Here is an 18069-nt window from a genome sequence, read left to right as displayed (position 1 = left end):
GTCTATGTTAAAATTTGCCAAAATTACTCAACATTTTTTCACATAATTATTTGAAATATATTTAACGCAAAATGCATTATTTTTGTAAGAATGTCCCAATTAATGTATTTATGAATTCAAATAAAAAGTTTTGGCCCTCGTATAAATCTACAGCCCTGTTAGAACTGGGATTTCTGGTAGGCTAAGGCTGACGCCAAAGCGAGGCAGAAACCACCATTCTAGTCAGGGCAAGGGAGTCACACGCCAAGATATCCCCTGCTCACCCCCTTGGTAGCTTGGCACGAGCAGACAGGCTTATCCCGGTGGCAATGTGTAAAGCATTTGCGCAAGCACACAACAGCAACAACATCCTAGGCACACCACAAAAGGAACTCCACACAAGGTTATATAAAAATAACTTCTGTATTGTCAAAACACATCAGATAGAAATCACACATGTACATTGTGCCCACTGGCACGGGCAATATTCACAAGGGATTATTTACAAGACAGGGCCACATGGGCCACTGTCAGAATCAACACTTAGCAGAATTAGCACTTTGTAGATCATAGAATATAGGATATTAAATCACTGTAGCACAAATTAGCAAGTATAGCACACAACCAGTAACTACTGGTAACAGGTAAGTACCACCTACGCAACCCTAACCACCTTAGGAGAATGTCACGCAGGGAACCAGGACCTCACTAGGACCACCTGTACTGGAAAGAACAACCACCTAAGAATAAAATACATTTAGGGGTGTAGGCAAGAACAAAACACATGATGTATAAACAACACATTCAGAGGTGTAAGGAAAGAAAACACATACACATAATGCATAAGAACATTCAGAGGTGTAAGAACAAGGAAGACACATGATGCATAAAACATTCAGAGGTGCCAGGACACAACTCAATAGCGCAAAAACACATGATGCCTAAAAACATTCAGGGGTGCAGGAAAAACCACACAATTGCGCAAAACGACATAAGCCACCACTTGTGGCAGTCCCTAGGCCAACTGGCCTTGTTGGGGCTAGGACGCCCTGGGTCCCAATGTCACAGGCCTAAACGTGGCAGCTGCCCACAAAGTGCTGGGCAGCTGTAGATGATGGGGCCAACGTTGTAGCCTCATGGGCTCAAGAACCAAACAGAAGGGCATTCAAGAGCCTCTCTGGGGATCTAAAACAAATAAGGGCGATGAGCCTCTCTAGAACAAAAGAACTGGCCCTCGAGCCTCTCAGGGCTCGTAAATACACAAGATGCGGGCGTGGAGCCTCGTGGGCTCGAAAAGGAATGCCCTGAGCCTCTATGGGCTGTCAATAACATAGAACTGCCCGATGGCGGGAGTCCCTCTCGGGGGACTCGAAATGATAATGGCGCCTGGAGCCTCTCTGGGCTCCTCAATCCACCTTCTGGGTCTGAGCCTTGCAGGCTTTGCAGGACAAATGCCCCTTGGCAACGTAGGAGCCCCGCTCGGGGGCTCGAACACAAGATATGCCCCTGAAGCCTCAGCGTGGGCGGGGCTCCAAGAACAGCCCCGGCCGGTCCCGTCTGCTCTCCCGCCCGCTCTCGACAATCCAACGAGCGGCGGGGAGTTAGTGCAGCACTCTTCTTCGGGGAAGCAGGCCAGGGGCGCTGGGCAAACTCGCTGCTCCCTCGGCGAGGACGGGTCACTCTACCGCCTCGAGCGCGGCTCCGGCGTCTTTCGACGAGGCTTCCCGGGGGACAGACCAATGAGGTCACGGCTCCACAGACGAGCCCCTGCAGATACCCAGGAGTCAGCCAATGGCAGCGCGGCTCCCGGGACAAGGCCCCTATGACGTTGCAGCTTCTGCGGGGTGACTCGGCCAATCGGAGCGCGGCTCTCGGGGACAGATCCTCAGCAATGGCCAATCAGAGCACGGCTCCTGCCGAGGAACGGCAAAACAGGTCGCAGCCCCTTCGTTTCTTTGCTCTGCGGTATCAGAGCGGGGAAAGCAGCTCGCAGTCGTTTCAGGCCCCCGGGCCGCGGCGAGGAATTGCGGGCAGGTGAATCTCATCAGTTACACGCTTCTGCTCTCTCGGCCTCGGACACACAGCTCGAGGTACGGCTGGGAGCGCTCACGGCAGGATGATGTTGGTGGACACAGAGTCGGGGCTGAGCACGATCTCGGTCCTCTTGAAGCTCCCGAGCTGGCGGCAATTAGAAACGCGGCATTCTCACTCAGATTAGAGAGCAGCCAGCGCGCCTCACGGGTCAATAGGCCGAACCTCCTCCCTTTAGCACACAGCAGCCCACGATCTCTTCAGCCCACAGCAGCTTCAGGGGACACAGCAGAGTTTTGTAGTCCTTTTTGGAGGCCAGCTCTTCTCAGGCCCTTGGAGATTCAGATTGAAGACACAGCACACAGCAAAGTCTTTTCAGGTCAAGCAGGCAGGGTCACAGCACACAGCAATGTCCCTCTTCTCCTCATCTCCAGATGAACAGCAGAACAGGTCAGCCCTTAGAGCACACAGCAAGGCAATCTTCCTTTAGTTCCTTCAGCGGTCCTTCTTCTGGCAGAGGTTCCTCTTGATTGTAGAATCTCATTTTCTGTTGTCAGGGGTCCTTCTCTTATACCCCTAAAAGTCTTTGATGTCTTTGTGCAAGTGGGCCCTGAGCCCGGTCTAAACCAGTTCTGGGTGTTGCTGGAGCCCTTGGGCTTCCTGGCATCTTCCTTCCTTTCAGTGTGAGGGGCAGAGGTGTCAGTCGCCCAGCAGGAGGTGGAGCCAGCATTGTGGCAGGCAGGCACAGCCCTATTCACTCCCAGGTGCTATCTCCTCCCACTTCCCTAGTTGCAGATGGAGTCATTCAACCAAAGGCTGACTCAGACAACTTCCTCGGGGCTTCCCAGCCCCTGTCACCCTCAAACCAGACAGTCAATCCACAAGCAGGCCCAGGCACCCTCCTGGAGTCAGGCTCCAGCCAATCACACGCCAGGCACAAATTACACAAATATGCCAACTTCTAGAAGTGGCACTTCTACACTAGACAGAATCATGCTGCATATATCATTGCGCAGCATTCAATCTCACGAGTTCGCACATACCAAACTCGACCCTGCACTCCCCACACATCAGGAACTACCATGGGCATACATATTCCCCATTCATTCCTATGGGAGGGCAGGTCACTCACCACACATACACAGAGAGCTCACACACTTTACACTGTACCACAGTGAAAAAGTGCGCAGAGGCCTAAGCTCACCAACACCAGGTCACAGAAACAGGCTAGGAAAAAGCTAAAAGTTTCGGGGTGAACCTGCCAAAACAGGTCCAACAATCCCAATTTAACATGATTGTTTAAAACAGCGGTCAGGAGGATAAACAATATAAGTGTAGATATTTTAGAGTAAGAAGACAAAGCTATCACTCTTCAGGAGCTCTTCCACAATGAATGCATCCATTTGACTTTTTTTTACTCTACTGGCAGCTGGGGGGTGGTTGATGCAGAAAAGACTCTGGATGAAGTCAGGGTCTTTTCTTTGTGACACTATGGCGATGAATTGCAATGTTTAATATCGTCTACCATGAGCACAACTAGGAGTAAAATTAATAGTATCTGATAGTGCACCTTTTACACGGATTACAAGACACAATCACCCCACCCCCATCCTCAACCCCCAGCCTTATTTCCTACCTATCTGGAGCTCCTGGCTGATTTGTAATAATAAAGGGCCCGATTCACAAAACTAACTTAAGACAAAATCCTAATCTTACTACTATTTTGGTATTCACAGAAGGCACTTACTCATTTTGGTATTCACAGAAGTTAGGAATCCTACCTTTACTACTCCTAAACTGAGAAAACTCCTAACTTTAAGACTTTCGGTATTCACAGAAATAATTTAGGAGTCCTAAAGTTAGGAGTCCTAACTTCTGTGAATACCAAAATGAGTAAGCACCTTCTGTGAATACCAAAATGAGTAAGTGCCTTCTGTGAATACCAAAATGGTAGTAAGTTTAGGATTTTGTCTTAAGTTAATTCTGTGAATCGGGCCCAGAGTGTTTGTATTTTAAAAGTGCTTTGCAGAACTGTAGTGCAAGTGTGCCAGTATCGTATCCCACAACTCTTGGTCCCTATTCATTCTTTATCAACTCATTCATCCTCCTAATGCCGTCATATTATTCAACACTAGTTCAGCTTCTTTTTCAGGCTTTGAATTACTTAGCAATGATTTTGTCACTTTGATTGACGAGAGCCTTTGCTCGCCCGGATATTAAAATCCCCTAATGGGTGCCAGACCAAAGTGAACAGCATTGCAAACATAAGATCAGCATCACCTAACAATGCAGAGCTACAGGGCTGGTATGGGGGATGGATGTGCATAAATTTAGGATATCACCATCATAGAAAAAATCAACGATTTCTTTAAGGTGATCATGGGTGATCTGGTTGAACGCTTTTGAATATCCAGCCTACTCTTTCTTTTCCCAGAGACGTGGAGACTTATGTTTACCAGATCTAATAAAATGCATTACCGAATCCTACAAAAAGCACTGCAAACCTCACAAATCTGGCAATAAGTAGAAGAAATGCAAATTGCATAGAATAAGGAATTAAAAACTGTTTTACCATTTCATTACCATACATTTTCACGAATTTATAACATATATCTTATTAATGAAGAACTTACAAGGAAAAAGACAAAAGACTTTTGGGTTAATACAGATTATTGGGAAGTTCAAAACAATGCTAAGGATGACAAAGACATTTATGGGCCTCCTTACGATGCCGGTCTGACCGACGGTCCGACCACTATCCTCGTGAGCCCCTCTTACCACCGTGGCCAGGAAGCTTCGCCCGCCGTATTACAATGCAACTGCTGCTAACGCGGTGGTTGCATCTACGGTGGAGCACATATCACCAAATATGTCTCTGCAAATGCTTACAAAACTCACATAAAACATGTGAATTGTACACACATGCATGACATATGTGAGGATATACCATGTGCACCATTGCTGGAGTGTGTTGGAATGTGCACTGTCAAGTCAATGGGGCCACATACCACATAAGGACTTACCTGGGTTCTGGCATCTCAGGACCGTAGTCAGCAGGGTGCAGCTGCCCAGGTGTAGGAGGGACCTGGAGAAAGGGATCCACAGCAGAGACTGCTGGAGAGAAGCATATTTGGTTGAGTATGCACCCCAAATCCTTAATTTCCGACGACTCTAGGTAGCCGGTCGGACCACCACCGTTGGGACTTCAGAAACTCACATCTTAATCTGGAAGGTGGTTGGAGATCCCTGTACTGCCCTATCACTGCTGTTTTTCTCCGACAGCCATCGGGCAGTCGGAGAAAAGCTGTCGGAGAAGGCGGTCTTTCAGAGTACAGGATGCATGCATTGTAATTCGGTGGTCAGATTGACCGCTTCCGACGAGACCTCCGGCCAGCATTGTAATGAGGCCCAAAGTATGTAGGTTTCTTGGCAGAAATATCTGATAGAAACTTTAAAAGAATGAATTAAATCTGCTTACTAAATTTTAGCACCAAGCAATATATTAAAGGATTCATTTTGCACTAAAATGCCGGTCAACCTAAAGAAGAAAATGCATTTCTGTTACAGGTGCACTTTGAAACGTATTTTGTATTCACCAATGGACCACATGGCCGCAGCTTTAACAGTATGATTTGTATAATGTTTACCAGGATGGTGAACATCAATTTGGAATTCCATGCAAACAAAATTATATTTGGATTTGAAAATAGAAAATCCACGTCTCTTTGTAGATGTTGGAATCATGAAAGCAAAAATATAAAATGCAGAGTTTATGGCTTTGTAAATGAGTGAGGATCATGACACATGTTGAATGTTTGTCGGAATTATACACTCTTGATGCACTTTTCTGTTGTTGGCCTCATTTTCACTTTATGTTTCTATTTTTGTATACGCCAGACGCAGGGGCGCAACTAGGTCTTAACTTCGGGGGTGGCTAACATAGCAAATAAGGGGCGTGGCTAAAGTTAATCAAGGGGGCGGAGCTAAATGGCAGACAATCAGGATCAGGTAATGCTCAGGCCAAGCTGAGAAACAGAAGTGGCGATTCTGCATTACAAAACTGTACCTTGGTATTTATCATACACCGCATGGAGACGCTTTCCACAGAGGCTCAAAGCAAAGACAACACTCTTCCAACCACACATGCATAAGGGGTAACCTGCTACTCGCATGGACAAGTGCTTCAGCATCGCACATAAGGGTAGTAAGTGCTCTACAAATACAATATAATATGCCCTGCATTGTGTGTCTCTCTTGGAACACAATGACTATGTGAGGACTGTGCCTGCCCTCTGCATTAACGTATCTCAACTATTGATGAAAAGTGTCAGAATTGGTAGGACTGATCTGTCCGGTCGAAGGAGAATTCCAAACAGGCTATGGCTGAAGGATGCACTGGTTGACAGTATAGTTTGGGGTCACAAAGATGGAAACACTCATGGCACAGATTTGGTAGAACACTGGTTATGGGAGCACACCCAGGAAGGGAGGAGCAGAGATAGAATAAGAGCCACAGTCCCCTGAGTATTCTCACCTGCGACAGCAGTTGGTGAGTTACCTTCACTCCGCGATGCTCTACCACATGTTTGTGTCACTACAGTTTTATTTTGTTCTGTATGGGGTTGGCTCTGTGGTCCTGAATCTGGAGCTTGCAGCTATTTCACTTCTTTCTATGGGGTTGACAGTGTCTTCCACCTCAGCAAAGTATCCTGCCTTTCTTCTCTTAGGTTCTCTGGCTGGATTCAGGCAGCTGGGAGACTGGCCACACTCTTGTTCTGAATGTTAGCAGTACAATTCTCTGTGCTAATGTAGAGATCTTTTGGTTCACATTTCTTACATTGTATTTGATCATATTTTCTCTAACCTACTCCATACTTTCCCTCTGATAGATGGACCATGTCAACGCATTGATTGGCGCGTCCTTGTGGTGATCTTTTGGGGGTGTCTCCCTTTTCTCTCCGCCTTATCCCTTTTTCCTCCCAAGGGTCAGTGACAGACCTCACCTCAACCACTGTAGATATTCACCATCATAGGAGACAGAGTGAATTTGACAGCAATTATGCAGTCTCGTCCATACTGAATCTCGATCCTAACACCCTGCCCATGATGTCCCAGGTGCCTTGACGCTCATGTACCATTTCTCTTAAAACAACCGTTGACATGTGCCCAAAACAACATGCAACACCTATCTTCAAGCATAGTTCTCCGTCTGGGGCCAATGTTCCCCTCAAAGCAGCTGCTGCCTTGCCTTGTTAAAACAACTGAATACAAATTCAACACACCAAAAGTGCTTAGGTGAAATCCCTGCATTCAGGCAAGGATATCACCTTGGTGGCAGCCTGTCTCAAACAAAACAAGAGTTGTGGAGCAGGGAGGGTTGTTGAAACCTTTCAGAGGCGGGCTGGCAGGGGTTGGTTCTGGGCCTCTCCGAAAGGGTAATTAAAATCACATTATCCGATGCTACACACAGCCTAAATAGAAATTTAACTGGGGAAGAAAGGTTTCCATGCTTTAAATATTTTTATGCGTGTCAGTAAAGTGTCATGCTGTCATGATCATCTTAGCCCGGGCTGCAGAAGACGAGGGTGGGGGGGGCTGAAGCCTCTTTAGCCCAATGGGTGTTGCGCGCCTGGCAGATATGTACACTCATATGTAGCTGTGTACCTACATTTTGCACTGCCGTCCCCTGGCCATTCCACCAACAGCTTCACTATTCCCATTCAGCAGAAGACATACATTCTTTTTATAGTGCAGCTTTGAGAACACCCACTTTTTCACAACTGCGCGTGAATGTGGATTGTCTACAAACAGCAGAAGTTCTGCAGATAAAAGAGTACGCTTCCTTTATTCCCTTCTTTGAACCTCAGCAATTTACACAACGTTCAAGCAGGTTTCAGGCCTCCTGTTTCTGTGCACGAGTAGCTTTTCCAGTTAAGGTTTTTCTGTAAATTCAGGCACTTATAGAAGTGTTCATCCCGTTGCAAACTTAGGACAACAAGAACCAGAATCCAGAGAAAACGTTAACTGGACATTTCTAGCGCAAGGAATGGGGAAACGTGAGAATACTACATAATTTCCTTATTCACGTAACGCCTATTGCCAGACTTCAGTGGAGACAGCTTTCAGGACATTCACGATTCTGGGTAGTCAATTTTTTTTTCTTTCCACTGTCACGTTAAAACCTTCACACCTCCCAGCAACTAAAGTCTCCCTTCACGCCATCAGGCTGGGTTTACAATGCACCCCAATTTAAACAATCAGCAGAGGTGTGTGGGTGGAGGCGACGACAGGAGGCAGGCGGCAACTAGAGTCAAATTTCGGAGGGGGGGCTGAAAAAGATTGGGGGGGGGGCTAATTCTTCAGGAAGGGCTAAAACATAACAAAAGCCTCATTTACATTGAAATGGTCTTTTACAGACCTGTGAAGTACTCGGGTGCGGCTGCAATTAAAACGTCACCAGCCGCGAAGCTGTGAAAGCCCGGGCTGACGCACACGACGGGGGGGGCTGAAGCCCGGTGAGCCCAATGGGTGTTGCGCGCCTGGCCAGACGTTCTTTTTGGCCTTCTCTCCATCCCTTATGTATATGGTTTGTAATTCAGAATAACCTCGCCCTTATCTCTCATTTTGTTTGAAAGGACACACATTGCCCTGTCAAAAAGATCGTTCTTCTAACGTATGTGTGTTATAATTAAAATATTTAAAGTAAAGCATTTGCTTTTTAGGATACATTGATTTTCAATACTTAATTTGATATATTTTAATTTCTCTATCAATGTTTAGTCTATTACATAAAGTGCAAAAGTTCTCTAATGTCCTGCATGATATTCTTGTTTATCTTTCAGAATTTGCATCAGAAAATGATCACAGGGACTTTGAGGGTGAACTGGAGGTTCTCTGTAAATTGGGCCATCACCCCAATATTATTAACCTGCTTGGAGCCTGCGAGAACAGAGGTGAGGCATGCTTGATCTGTCCTTGAACGCAGAACCTTTACTTACACAGAAATGTGGGAGGTGATGCGACACTCGTTATCCCCTGAGTCTTGACCACCAGTTTTTGCAACTTCGCACTACGCGAGCGGCACGTAGCACAGTGCGAACATGCGTAGTGCAGCGTAGCGTAGTGCAGCGCTAATTTTTTGCTTGTTCGCGGTCCTGAACGTCATGTTCGCGACCGCGAGCAAGCAAAATGACATCCCGGCGAGATTCTCAACGCGAGGAGGTCAGGTTTCTCATTGTGAGTGGTTGCGCATGCTCGCGACCGCTCTCAATGAGAAACTACCTGTTCGCGTTGAGAAAGCTGCCGCTCGAGTAATAATCTCCTCGAGCAGCAGAAAACTACAGCTCGCACTGTGCAAGATGCCGTTTTCAATGCTTGCACAGTGCCGGATGCTTGTCCGCACTGTGCAATCATTGAAAACGCATCTTGCACAGTGCGAACATGCTACTACGCAGCTCGCGTAGTGCTACGTGAAGTTCGCGTAGTGCGAAGTGCACTTCGCGTAGCTTCGCGTAGCGCTACTTCGCGAACTACGCCCACCCTTAGATGTAAGAGCTTTGTGAGGCTGGAGAGGCTGCCCCCTTACTCAAACCATGCCATCACTCCTGTGTGCACCCACGGTGTTAGAGAGTGTTACTCTAACAGGGATTTGCACTTCATACGTGGAGCATGCCCTGCCTTCTGCGCGCCTTGATAAGAGGTGCTTTGCTGTCGTAGGTTCTGTCCTATCCTACATAGTGGGAACAAACGCTATCTGCTTACCTCCGCTTTCCCATGGTGCTATAGGTACTGAGCTTCTGGAAGTGCTGTGATTCACCCATCAAGGGGTATAATGTTCCTCTTGCACCATGGTTGCTGTGTTGGTGTATTTGCTTGTCAGAGTTGGGTGTTAGGTGTGCTTTTCTACATGTGCCACCTCATAGTGTTAGGGGTGTTGTGCTACTGTCTTTGCTGTAAATGTTAACTGTTAGGAGTGCTTTTGTCCCATTGCCTCTTCACGGTGCTAGTGGCATTCTGCTGTTTAGCTGTATTTGCTGTCAGTGCTGAGTGTTAGGGGTGTTGAGGCTTCATTGCCTCTTCATTGTGCTAGAGGCATGCTGCTGTTTAGCTGTATTTGCTGTCAGTGTTGAGTATTAGGGGTGCTATGGCTGTGTCTTCATTGTGCTAGTGGCATGCTGCTGTTTAGCTGTATTTGCTGTAGGTGTTGAGTGATAGGGGTGCTGTTGCTTCATTGCCTCCTCATGATGTTAGGGGTGTTGTGGTGCTGTATTTGCTGATGTGCCTCTGTATTTGCTGTCAGTGTTAGGGGTGCTGTTGTTTCATTGCCACTTCACGGTGCTAGTGACATTCTGCTGTTTAGCTCTATTTGCTGTCAGTGCTGAATGATAGGGGTGCTATGGCTGTGTCTTCATTGCCTCTTCATTGTGCTAGAGGCATGCTGCTGTTTAGCTGTATTTGCTGTCAGTGCTGAGTGATAGGGGTGCTATGGCTGTGTCTTCATTGCCTCTTCATAGTGCTAGTGGCATTCTGATGTTTAGCTGTATTTGCCATCAGTGCTGAGTGATAGGGGTGCTATGGCTGTGTCTTCATTGCCTCTTCATTGTGCTAGTGGCATGCTGCTGTTTAGCTGTATTTGCTGTAAGTGTTTAGTGTTAGGGGTGCTGTTGCTTCATTGCCTCCTCATGAGGTTAGGGGTGTTGTGGCGCTGTATTTGCTGATGTGCCTCTGTATTTGCTGTCAGTGTTAGGGGTGCTGCTGCTTCATTGCCACTTCACGGTGCTAGTGGCATTCTGCTGTTTAGCTGTTTTTGCCGTCAGTGCTGAGTGATAGGGGTGCTATGGCTGTGTCTTCATTGCCTCTTCATTGTGCTAGAGGCATGCTGCTGTTTAGCTGTATTTGCTGTCAGTGTTGAGTGTTAGGGGTGCTGTTGCTTCATTGCCTCCTCATGATGTTAGGGGTGTCGTGGCGCTGTATTTGCTGATGTGCCTCTGTATTTGCTGTCAGTGGTGCTGTTGTTTCATTGCCACTTCACGGTGCTAGTGGCATTCTGCTGTTTAGCTGTATTTGCCGTCAGTGCTGAGTGATAGGGGTGCTATGGCTGTGTCTTCATTGCCTCTTCATTGTGCTAGAGGCATGCTGCTGTTTAGCTGTATTTGCTGTCAGTGCTGAGTGATAGGGGTGCTATGGCTGTGTCTTCATTGCCTCTTCATTGTGCTAGAGGCATGCTGCTGTTTAGCTGTATTTGCTGTCAGTGCTGAGTGATAGGGGTGCTATGGCTGTGTCTTCATTGCCTCTTCATTGTGCTAGAGGCATGCTGCTGTTTAGCTGTATTTGCTGTCAGTGCTGAGTGTTAGGGGTGCTGAGGCTTCATTGCCTCTTCATGGTGCTAGTGGCATTGTGCTGCTGCATTTGCTGTCATTGTTTAGTGTTAGGCGTGCTTTGTCCCTATTGTCCTCTCATGGTTTTGAAAGTGTTGTGCTGCTGTATTTGCTGCCAGTGTTAAGCTGCAGATGTGCTGGTGACCCATTGCCTCCTCATGGTGTTAGGAGTGTTGTGCCTCTGTATTTGCTGTCAGAGCTGACTTTGAGACGTGACTTTGCCACGTCATGGTTTTGTGTGCTGTTGTATTTGCTGTTACTGTTGAGTGTCAGGGGTGCTATTCCACATTTGCTACCTCATAGTGGTAGGATTGCTGTATTGCTGCTGTGTTTCCTGTCAGTGGTGTTAAGTGTATGAAATGCTGTGCCGCTGGTTGTTTGTGGCAAGATCCACTCACTGTCAGATGTGCACTTGGCCACGCCCGCCAAGCACCCTAATATTGAATTAGGAGCGATCACAGGCTACAAAGATCATTTGTAGAAGTGAATATTGACTATGTGAATTGAACAACACAATGATAGATACTTACCTATAATATTTCAGATAATGTTACACACAAAATATTACACAAGTATCTGAGGTCTGAGACAAGAGCCAGATAGGTGTGAAAGTGAAGAGAAAGAGGAAGAGGGTGGGCAGAAGTGGAGCTGATACAGGAAAATCACCAGAGAAGAGTGATCAGGGAATTACCACCTGGGGCCAAGAACTACAAACATTTAAAAGAAGCAGCTCAACTGGTGAGGTAAAGAGGACTGTGTGCAAGTAGGGTCAGCGCAGGAGGGTGAACGAGGAGCCTAAAGAGGGCAAACAGTTCTCCTGAAGATGCAAAATATGGAGAGAAAAATGCAATGCAAAGATGATTGACGATAGACTGGCGAGAGGTGTAATATTCAGAATACTGCCTTTGCTGTTAGTGGTGTTGGAGGCACCACTATTGTTGGGGTGCCTCCTTGACATTAGGGGGCTGGGCTTCCAGACATACTCCTAGAACATCACACAGTGTCCTAATATCTCCCCTTCCTTCTACAGGTTACCTGTACATTGCCATAGAGTACGCCCCCTATGGGAATCTCCTGGACTTCCTACGGAAGAGCAGAGTCCTGGAGACTGATCCCGCCTTTGCAAAGGAGCATGGGACAGCGTCGACTCTGACGTCACAGCAGCTCCTGCAGTTCGCACTGGATGTGGGCAAAGGCATGCAGTACCTGAGTGAGAAGCAGGTCAGCATCATGTGGTACAGAACTCAAGTCTAATGGTGTCCTCTGTGAATGCATGCTCTGTTAGTGTGTGTTCGCACACATGTGACTTGTACTGTATGCATGTCATTTATGTGTCTTAGCCTTGCAACAATGCAGTAGGGAGCCATGGAGCCATGCAACAAATTCACCTGCTAAACCATCCCTCATATAACCACCGAGCCATTGGCAGCCCTCTCACAAACAAAGATTGCCTCACATGAGCCATGAACCCATTGAATGTGTCTTTTGCCAGACCTTCTCACTTATTAACCATAGAGCCATCAGAAGCATCTGATAAACAAAGCTCCTCTCATCAGCCATGGGGCCATTGGACACCTCTCCTTCTTCACTCATACTAAAGTTTGGAGGTATCTCATAAACAGAGCATCCCTCATATGAGCCCTGGGGCCATTGGACACATCCCCTTCTTCACTCATACTAAAGTTTGGAGGTATCTTATAAACAAAGCTTCCCTCACATGAGCCCTGGGGCCATTGGACACCTCTCCTTGCCAAACCATCCTCCATACTAACCATCTTATAAACAAAGCTTCCCTCCCCAGCCATGGGGGCATTGGACACCTCTCCTTCTTCACTCATACTAAAGTTTGGAGGTATCTTATAAGCAAAGCTTCCCTCATGTGAGCCCTGGGGCCATTGGACACCTCTCCTTGCCAAACCATCCCCCACACTAACCATCTTATAAACAAAGCTTCCCTCATATGAGCCCTGGGGCCATTGGACACCTCTCCTTGCCAAACCATCCTCCATACTACTCATCTTATAAACAAAGCTTCCCTCCCCAGCCATGGGGGCATTGGACACCTCTCCTTCTTCACTCATACTAAAGTTTGGAGGTATCTTATAAGCAAAGCTTCCCTCATATGAGCCCTGGGGCCATTGGACACCTCTCCTTGCCAAACCATCCCCCACACTAACCATCTTATAAACAAAGCTTCCCTCATATGAGCCCTGGGGCCATTGGACACCTCTCCTTACCAAACCATCCCCCATACTAACCATCTTATAAACAAAACTTCCCTCCCCAGCCATGGGGGCATTGGACACCTCTCCTTCTTCACTCATACTAAAGTTTGGAGGTTTCTTATAAACAAAGCTTCCCTCATATGAGCCCTGGGGCCATTGGACACCTCTTCCTGCCAAACCATCCCTCATACTAACCATCTTATAAACAAAGCTTCCCTCCCCAGCCATGAGACCATTGGACACCTATCCTTCTTCACTCATACTAAAGTTTGGAGGTATCTTATAAACAAAGCTTCCCTCCCCAGCCATGGGCCCATTGGACACCTCTCCTTCACTCATTCTAACGTTTGGAGGTATCTTATAAACAAAGCTTCCCACAAATGAGCCGTGGGGCCATTGGACACCTCTCCTTGCCAAGCCATCACTCATACTAACCATCTTATAAACAAAGCTTCCCTCATATGAGCCATTGGACACCTCTCCTTACCAGATCTTCACTCATACTAACAATTGGAGTCATCTTATAAACAAAGGGCCAGATGTAGGTGGCCAAATAGCGAGAAATCAGCTTTTTTGGTGGCCAAATAGCTGAAAATCAGTGTTTGCGATCGCTATTTGGCTGCAAGCAATGTAGGTGAGTTTAAACCTACAAGCAAAATAAGGAATCGCAAAATTGTGATTCCTTATTTTGCTCTTGCATTTAAGGAATCGCAAATTGCGATTCCTTAAATGCAATGTAAGTAGCACAAAAGAAGGTGCACTTTAGCCTTAAGGAATCGCTAATTACCACCAACTTCAAGTTGGTGGTAATTAGCGATTTCCTTTAAAAAAACACCTTTTTGGTTTTTTGGGAAGTGCCATGTGGCACACATTCATGCCCTTAGGGCATGTATGTGCGCCACATTTGCACACATGCACATTTCAGGGGTGCAACAGGGTGTCCTTTTGACACCCTGGCACCCTTGAAATAGCGCCCGATATTTGCGATTCTTTAATAGCGAAACGCAAATAGTTGATATCTTCCCATTCATTCCTTTGGGCCTCCTAGCCCATAGGAATGAATGGGTAGGTATTCCTTATTAACAAATCTTAATTTACGATTCGTTATTAAGGAATATTAAGGAATTGCTAATATTTTAGCGATTCCTACCTACATTTATTTATTTATTTATTTATTTCTGGCGATTTTTAGAGCGCGCAAATACCCTGGGGTGTCTTGGCGCTGTAGTTGCAGAACTCTCCGGAGGAAGGGGGGGGGATTAGGCAGGGAACAGCCATGTCTTTAGTTGCTTTCTGAAGTTAAGAAGGGTCGGAGCGCTCTTGATGTTTAGAGGAAGTGCGTTCCACATTTTGGCCGTGGCCACAGCAAAGCGTTTGTCGCCCCAGTTGGCCCTTCTTGTACGGGGGACCATGAGTAGGTGCGCTGAGGATGACCGCAGAGTTCTAGTATGTTCAAGCGGTCGGAAGGCTTTCCTTAAGAATAAGGGTCCTTGATCGTGAATGGCCTTATATGCAATGCATAAAGCCTTAAACTTGATGCGGCTCCTCACCGGTAGCCAATGTAATTGTCGGATGTAGGGGGAAACTGATGCAAATCTAGGGATAGATAGCAGTGTTCTGGCAGCAGCGTTCTGGACAGTTTGCAGTTTATTAAGAACCTTTTGTTGTGTATTGAGTAACAATGCATTGCAGTAATCAGTTTTGGAGAATACTAGTGTACTGACCAAGGTTTTGCCTGCATGTGACGGAAGGTATGGGATTAGTTTTTTTATCCTTTTTAGTACGTGGAAGGAAGAAGAAACCACTTCAATTTTGCGAGTCCTTAATAGCGAATTGGTAAAATTCGCTATTATGGATTTGCAAATTTGATTTTACCTACATCTGGCCCAAAGCTCCCTCATGAGCCATGGGGCCATTGGACAACTCTTCTTGGCAAACCATCCCTCATACTAACCACCTTAAAAACAACGCTTCCCTCACAAGCCAGGGGGCTATTGGACACCTCTCCTTACCAGATCTTCACTCATACCAACCATTGAAGTCATCTTATAAACAAAGCCATTGGGCCATTGGACACCTCTCCGTGGCAAACCATCCCTCATACTAACCACCTTATAAACAAATTGTTCCTCACAAGCCACGGGCCATTGGACACCTCGCCTTACCAGATCTTCTCTCATACTAACCATTGGAGTCATCTTATAAACAAAGCTTCCTTCATATGAGCCAAGGGACCATTAGACAGCTCTCCATGTCAAACCACCCCTCATACAAACCGTCTTATAAATAAAGCGTCCCTTATATGATGCATGTAGCAACCAGAAGTGTCTCCTTGTCAGATCTTCCTTCCTACGAACCGCCTACCCTCTGCTAAAGCTCCTACATATTTACCAATGTACCAGAGGAGGTATTTCCTCCCAAACCTTTCCTCATAATGACCTCAGAGACTTTAGGGGTATTTCTGTGCAGACTTTCCTCACACTAACCTTTGAGCTGTTATGCATCTCCTGTGACTAAAGCACACAGGACACGTCCCGGCCCCACAGTTGTCGTCTTGCGAATGGAAAGACTGTTTGATTCAATGAATTTCTTTCTTTACCATACAAACATTTTCTTTAAGGTGCTTTCTAAAGACACAGGCAAGTTAATATATGTGTATATTGTTAAGTTTATCCACAGGGACTTGGCAGCCAGGAATGTTCTGGTTGGTGAGAACCTGGTTGCAAAGATTGCCGACTTTGGCCTGTCACGTGGGGAAGAGGTGTACGTGAAGAAGACCATGGTGAGTGAGAACGTACCACACGTACCACTGCTTGTAGAGCATGGCATGCTGTTCTTGTAGAGTCAGTGTCTAAATGTGTATGTAAGACAAGACCCAAAATATAACTCTCACCAGAGTCGGTGCCCTGTCATCAGACACCTACACCCTACGAACAGGCATTCAAAAAATGCAGTAAAAGCAAGGAGAAGACAGGAGGAAGAGCAAAGCAGCAGCACAGGGAGAGCTGGGCCTGGGACCTGCTGAATGGGGTAGCGCTGCGTCCTCCAATGAGTGGTCCTGGGAGGAGGTGGGGGGTGAGGCTAGGCGTGAGGCAGAAAATAACAGATGGCAAGCAGGAGCGGCAATAAGGGAACAAGAACAGAGGAGCATATTATCAAGTGGCTGCAATAAGATAATTGCCGCTTTAGCGTCCGTTTTTGGATGAAAAGTGGTGATCATTTTTTCACTTTATTAACAAGGACACGCTTGTGCGTGTTTCCTTGTCTTAGCGCCCGGTTTCTTTCCGCCTCGCCAAGCATCGCTAATGAGATGCAAGGTAGGCGTGCCACGTAAAACTTCATTGTAAAATATCGCTAACGGGGCTTCGCAATATTTACAAGGCTGTCCTGGACATGCATAGCGATTTAAAATGGAACGCCAAGCGTGGTTATCGCCGGTGTCTAACGTCTCCAAAATTTCAGACTTGCCTATCTGTATAATGGGAGGGGGATTGTAAGGTCAAGTCCATATCTCCCTATGAACAAGGATTTCCCTATCGCTGCAGATTTATTGCTGGATTTCCAGCGATATTTCTGCATTTCACCGCTTTTGCCGGATTGTTTATCGCCTCGGTGTTAATAACGCGTTAACCGGGCGATAAATTCCAGTGATAGATGGCAAAAAATAAATACGCGCTAAGCGTGCTCTGTGATATTTATCACCTACTATTGATAATATGCCCCAGAGAAAGTAGTGAAATCGAGGAAAAAGCAAGGAGAAGGAACCCACAAAACAGGGGGGGGGGCAGGAAAAGCAAGGAGGAGGATCACAAAAAATGGATAACAAATAAGGGGAAAAGCACTGAAAATGAGGTAAAAGCAAGAGAAGACACAAAACACATGGGAAAAAGCAAGGAGAAAGCAGTGAGAATGTGGGAAAAGCAAGCAGAAGGCACTCAAAAAATGGGGAAAAAAGCAAGGCGAAAGCAGTGAAAAGTGAGGGAAAAGTAAAGAGAAAGCAGGAAAATAGGAGACAAGCAATTGGGAAAGTGCTCAAACAACAGAAAAAAGCAAGGAGAAGATAGGAGGTGATGCAGCAGCACGGGGAGAGCTGGGCCTGCGACCTGCTCAATGGGGGCTCCATTAAGTAGGTCTTGGGAGGAAGGAGGGGCACTGGGAGGCAGTGGGCAGAGCTAGATGGGAGGAGGGGAATAGCGGGCGGCATGCTGGAGTGGCAATGAGGGAAAAAGTAAGGAAAAAGCAGAGAAAACCAGGGAAATACAAGAAGAACACACACAAAATGTGGTAAAAAGCAAGGAGAAAGTGAGGGAAAAGCAAGGAGGAGTCACACGAAATAGAAGGCGGAAAAGCAAGAGAAAGCGGTGAGTATGTGGGAAAAGCAAGGAGAAGGCACAAAATACAGAGAAAAAAGCAAGAGAAAGCACTAAGAATGAGGGAAAGTAAGAAGACACAAAAAC

The 18069-nt window shown here is 46.5% G+C and overlaps 1 protein-coding gene across 1 annotated transcript in view; it reads left to right on the top strand.

Moving 5' to 3' along the window:
• TIE1 (tyrosine kinase with immunoglobulin like and EGF like domains 1) overlaps positions 1-18069 on the top strand; it is a 314542-nt gene that overhangs the window by 246252 nt on the left and 50221 nt on the right. The window contains exons 16-18 of the mRNA XM_078672346.1: positions 8853-8963; positions 12418-12608; positions 16281-16394. Coding sequence (XP_078528472.1) covers positions 8853-8963; positions 12418-12608; positions 16281-16394 — 416 coding nt within the window. The remainder of the gene's footprint in view (positions 1-8852; positions 8964-12417; positions 12609-16280; positions 16395-18069) is intronic.

The sequence above is a fragment of the Lissotriton helveticus genome, chromosome 1_2, assembly GCF_964261635.1.
Source record: "Lissotriton helveticus chromosome 1_2, aLisHel1.1, whole genome shotgun sequence".
Classification (NCBI taxonomy): domain Eukaryota; kingdom Metazoa; phylum Chordata; class Amphibia; order Caudata; family Salamandridae; genus Lissotriton; species Lissotriton helveticus.
This window is presented reverse-complemented; position numbering and strand designations above follow the sequence as displayed.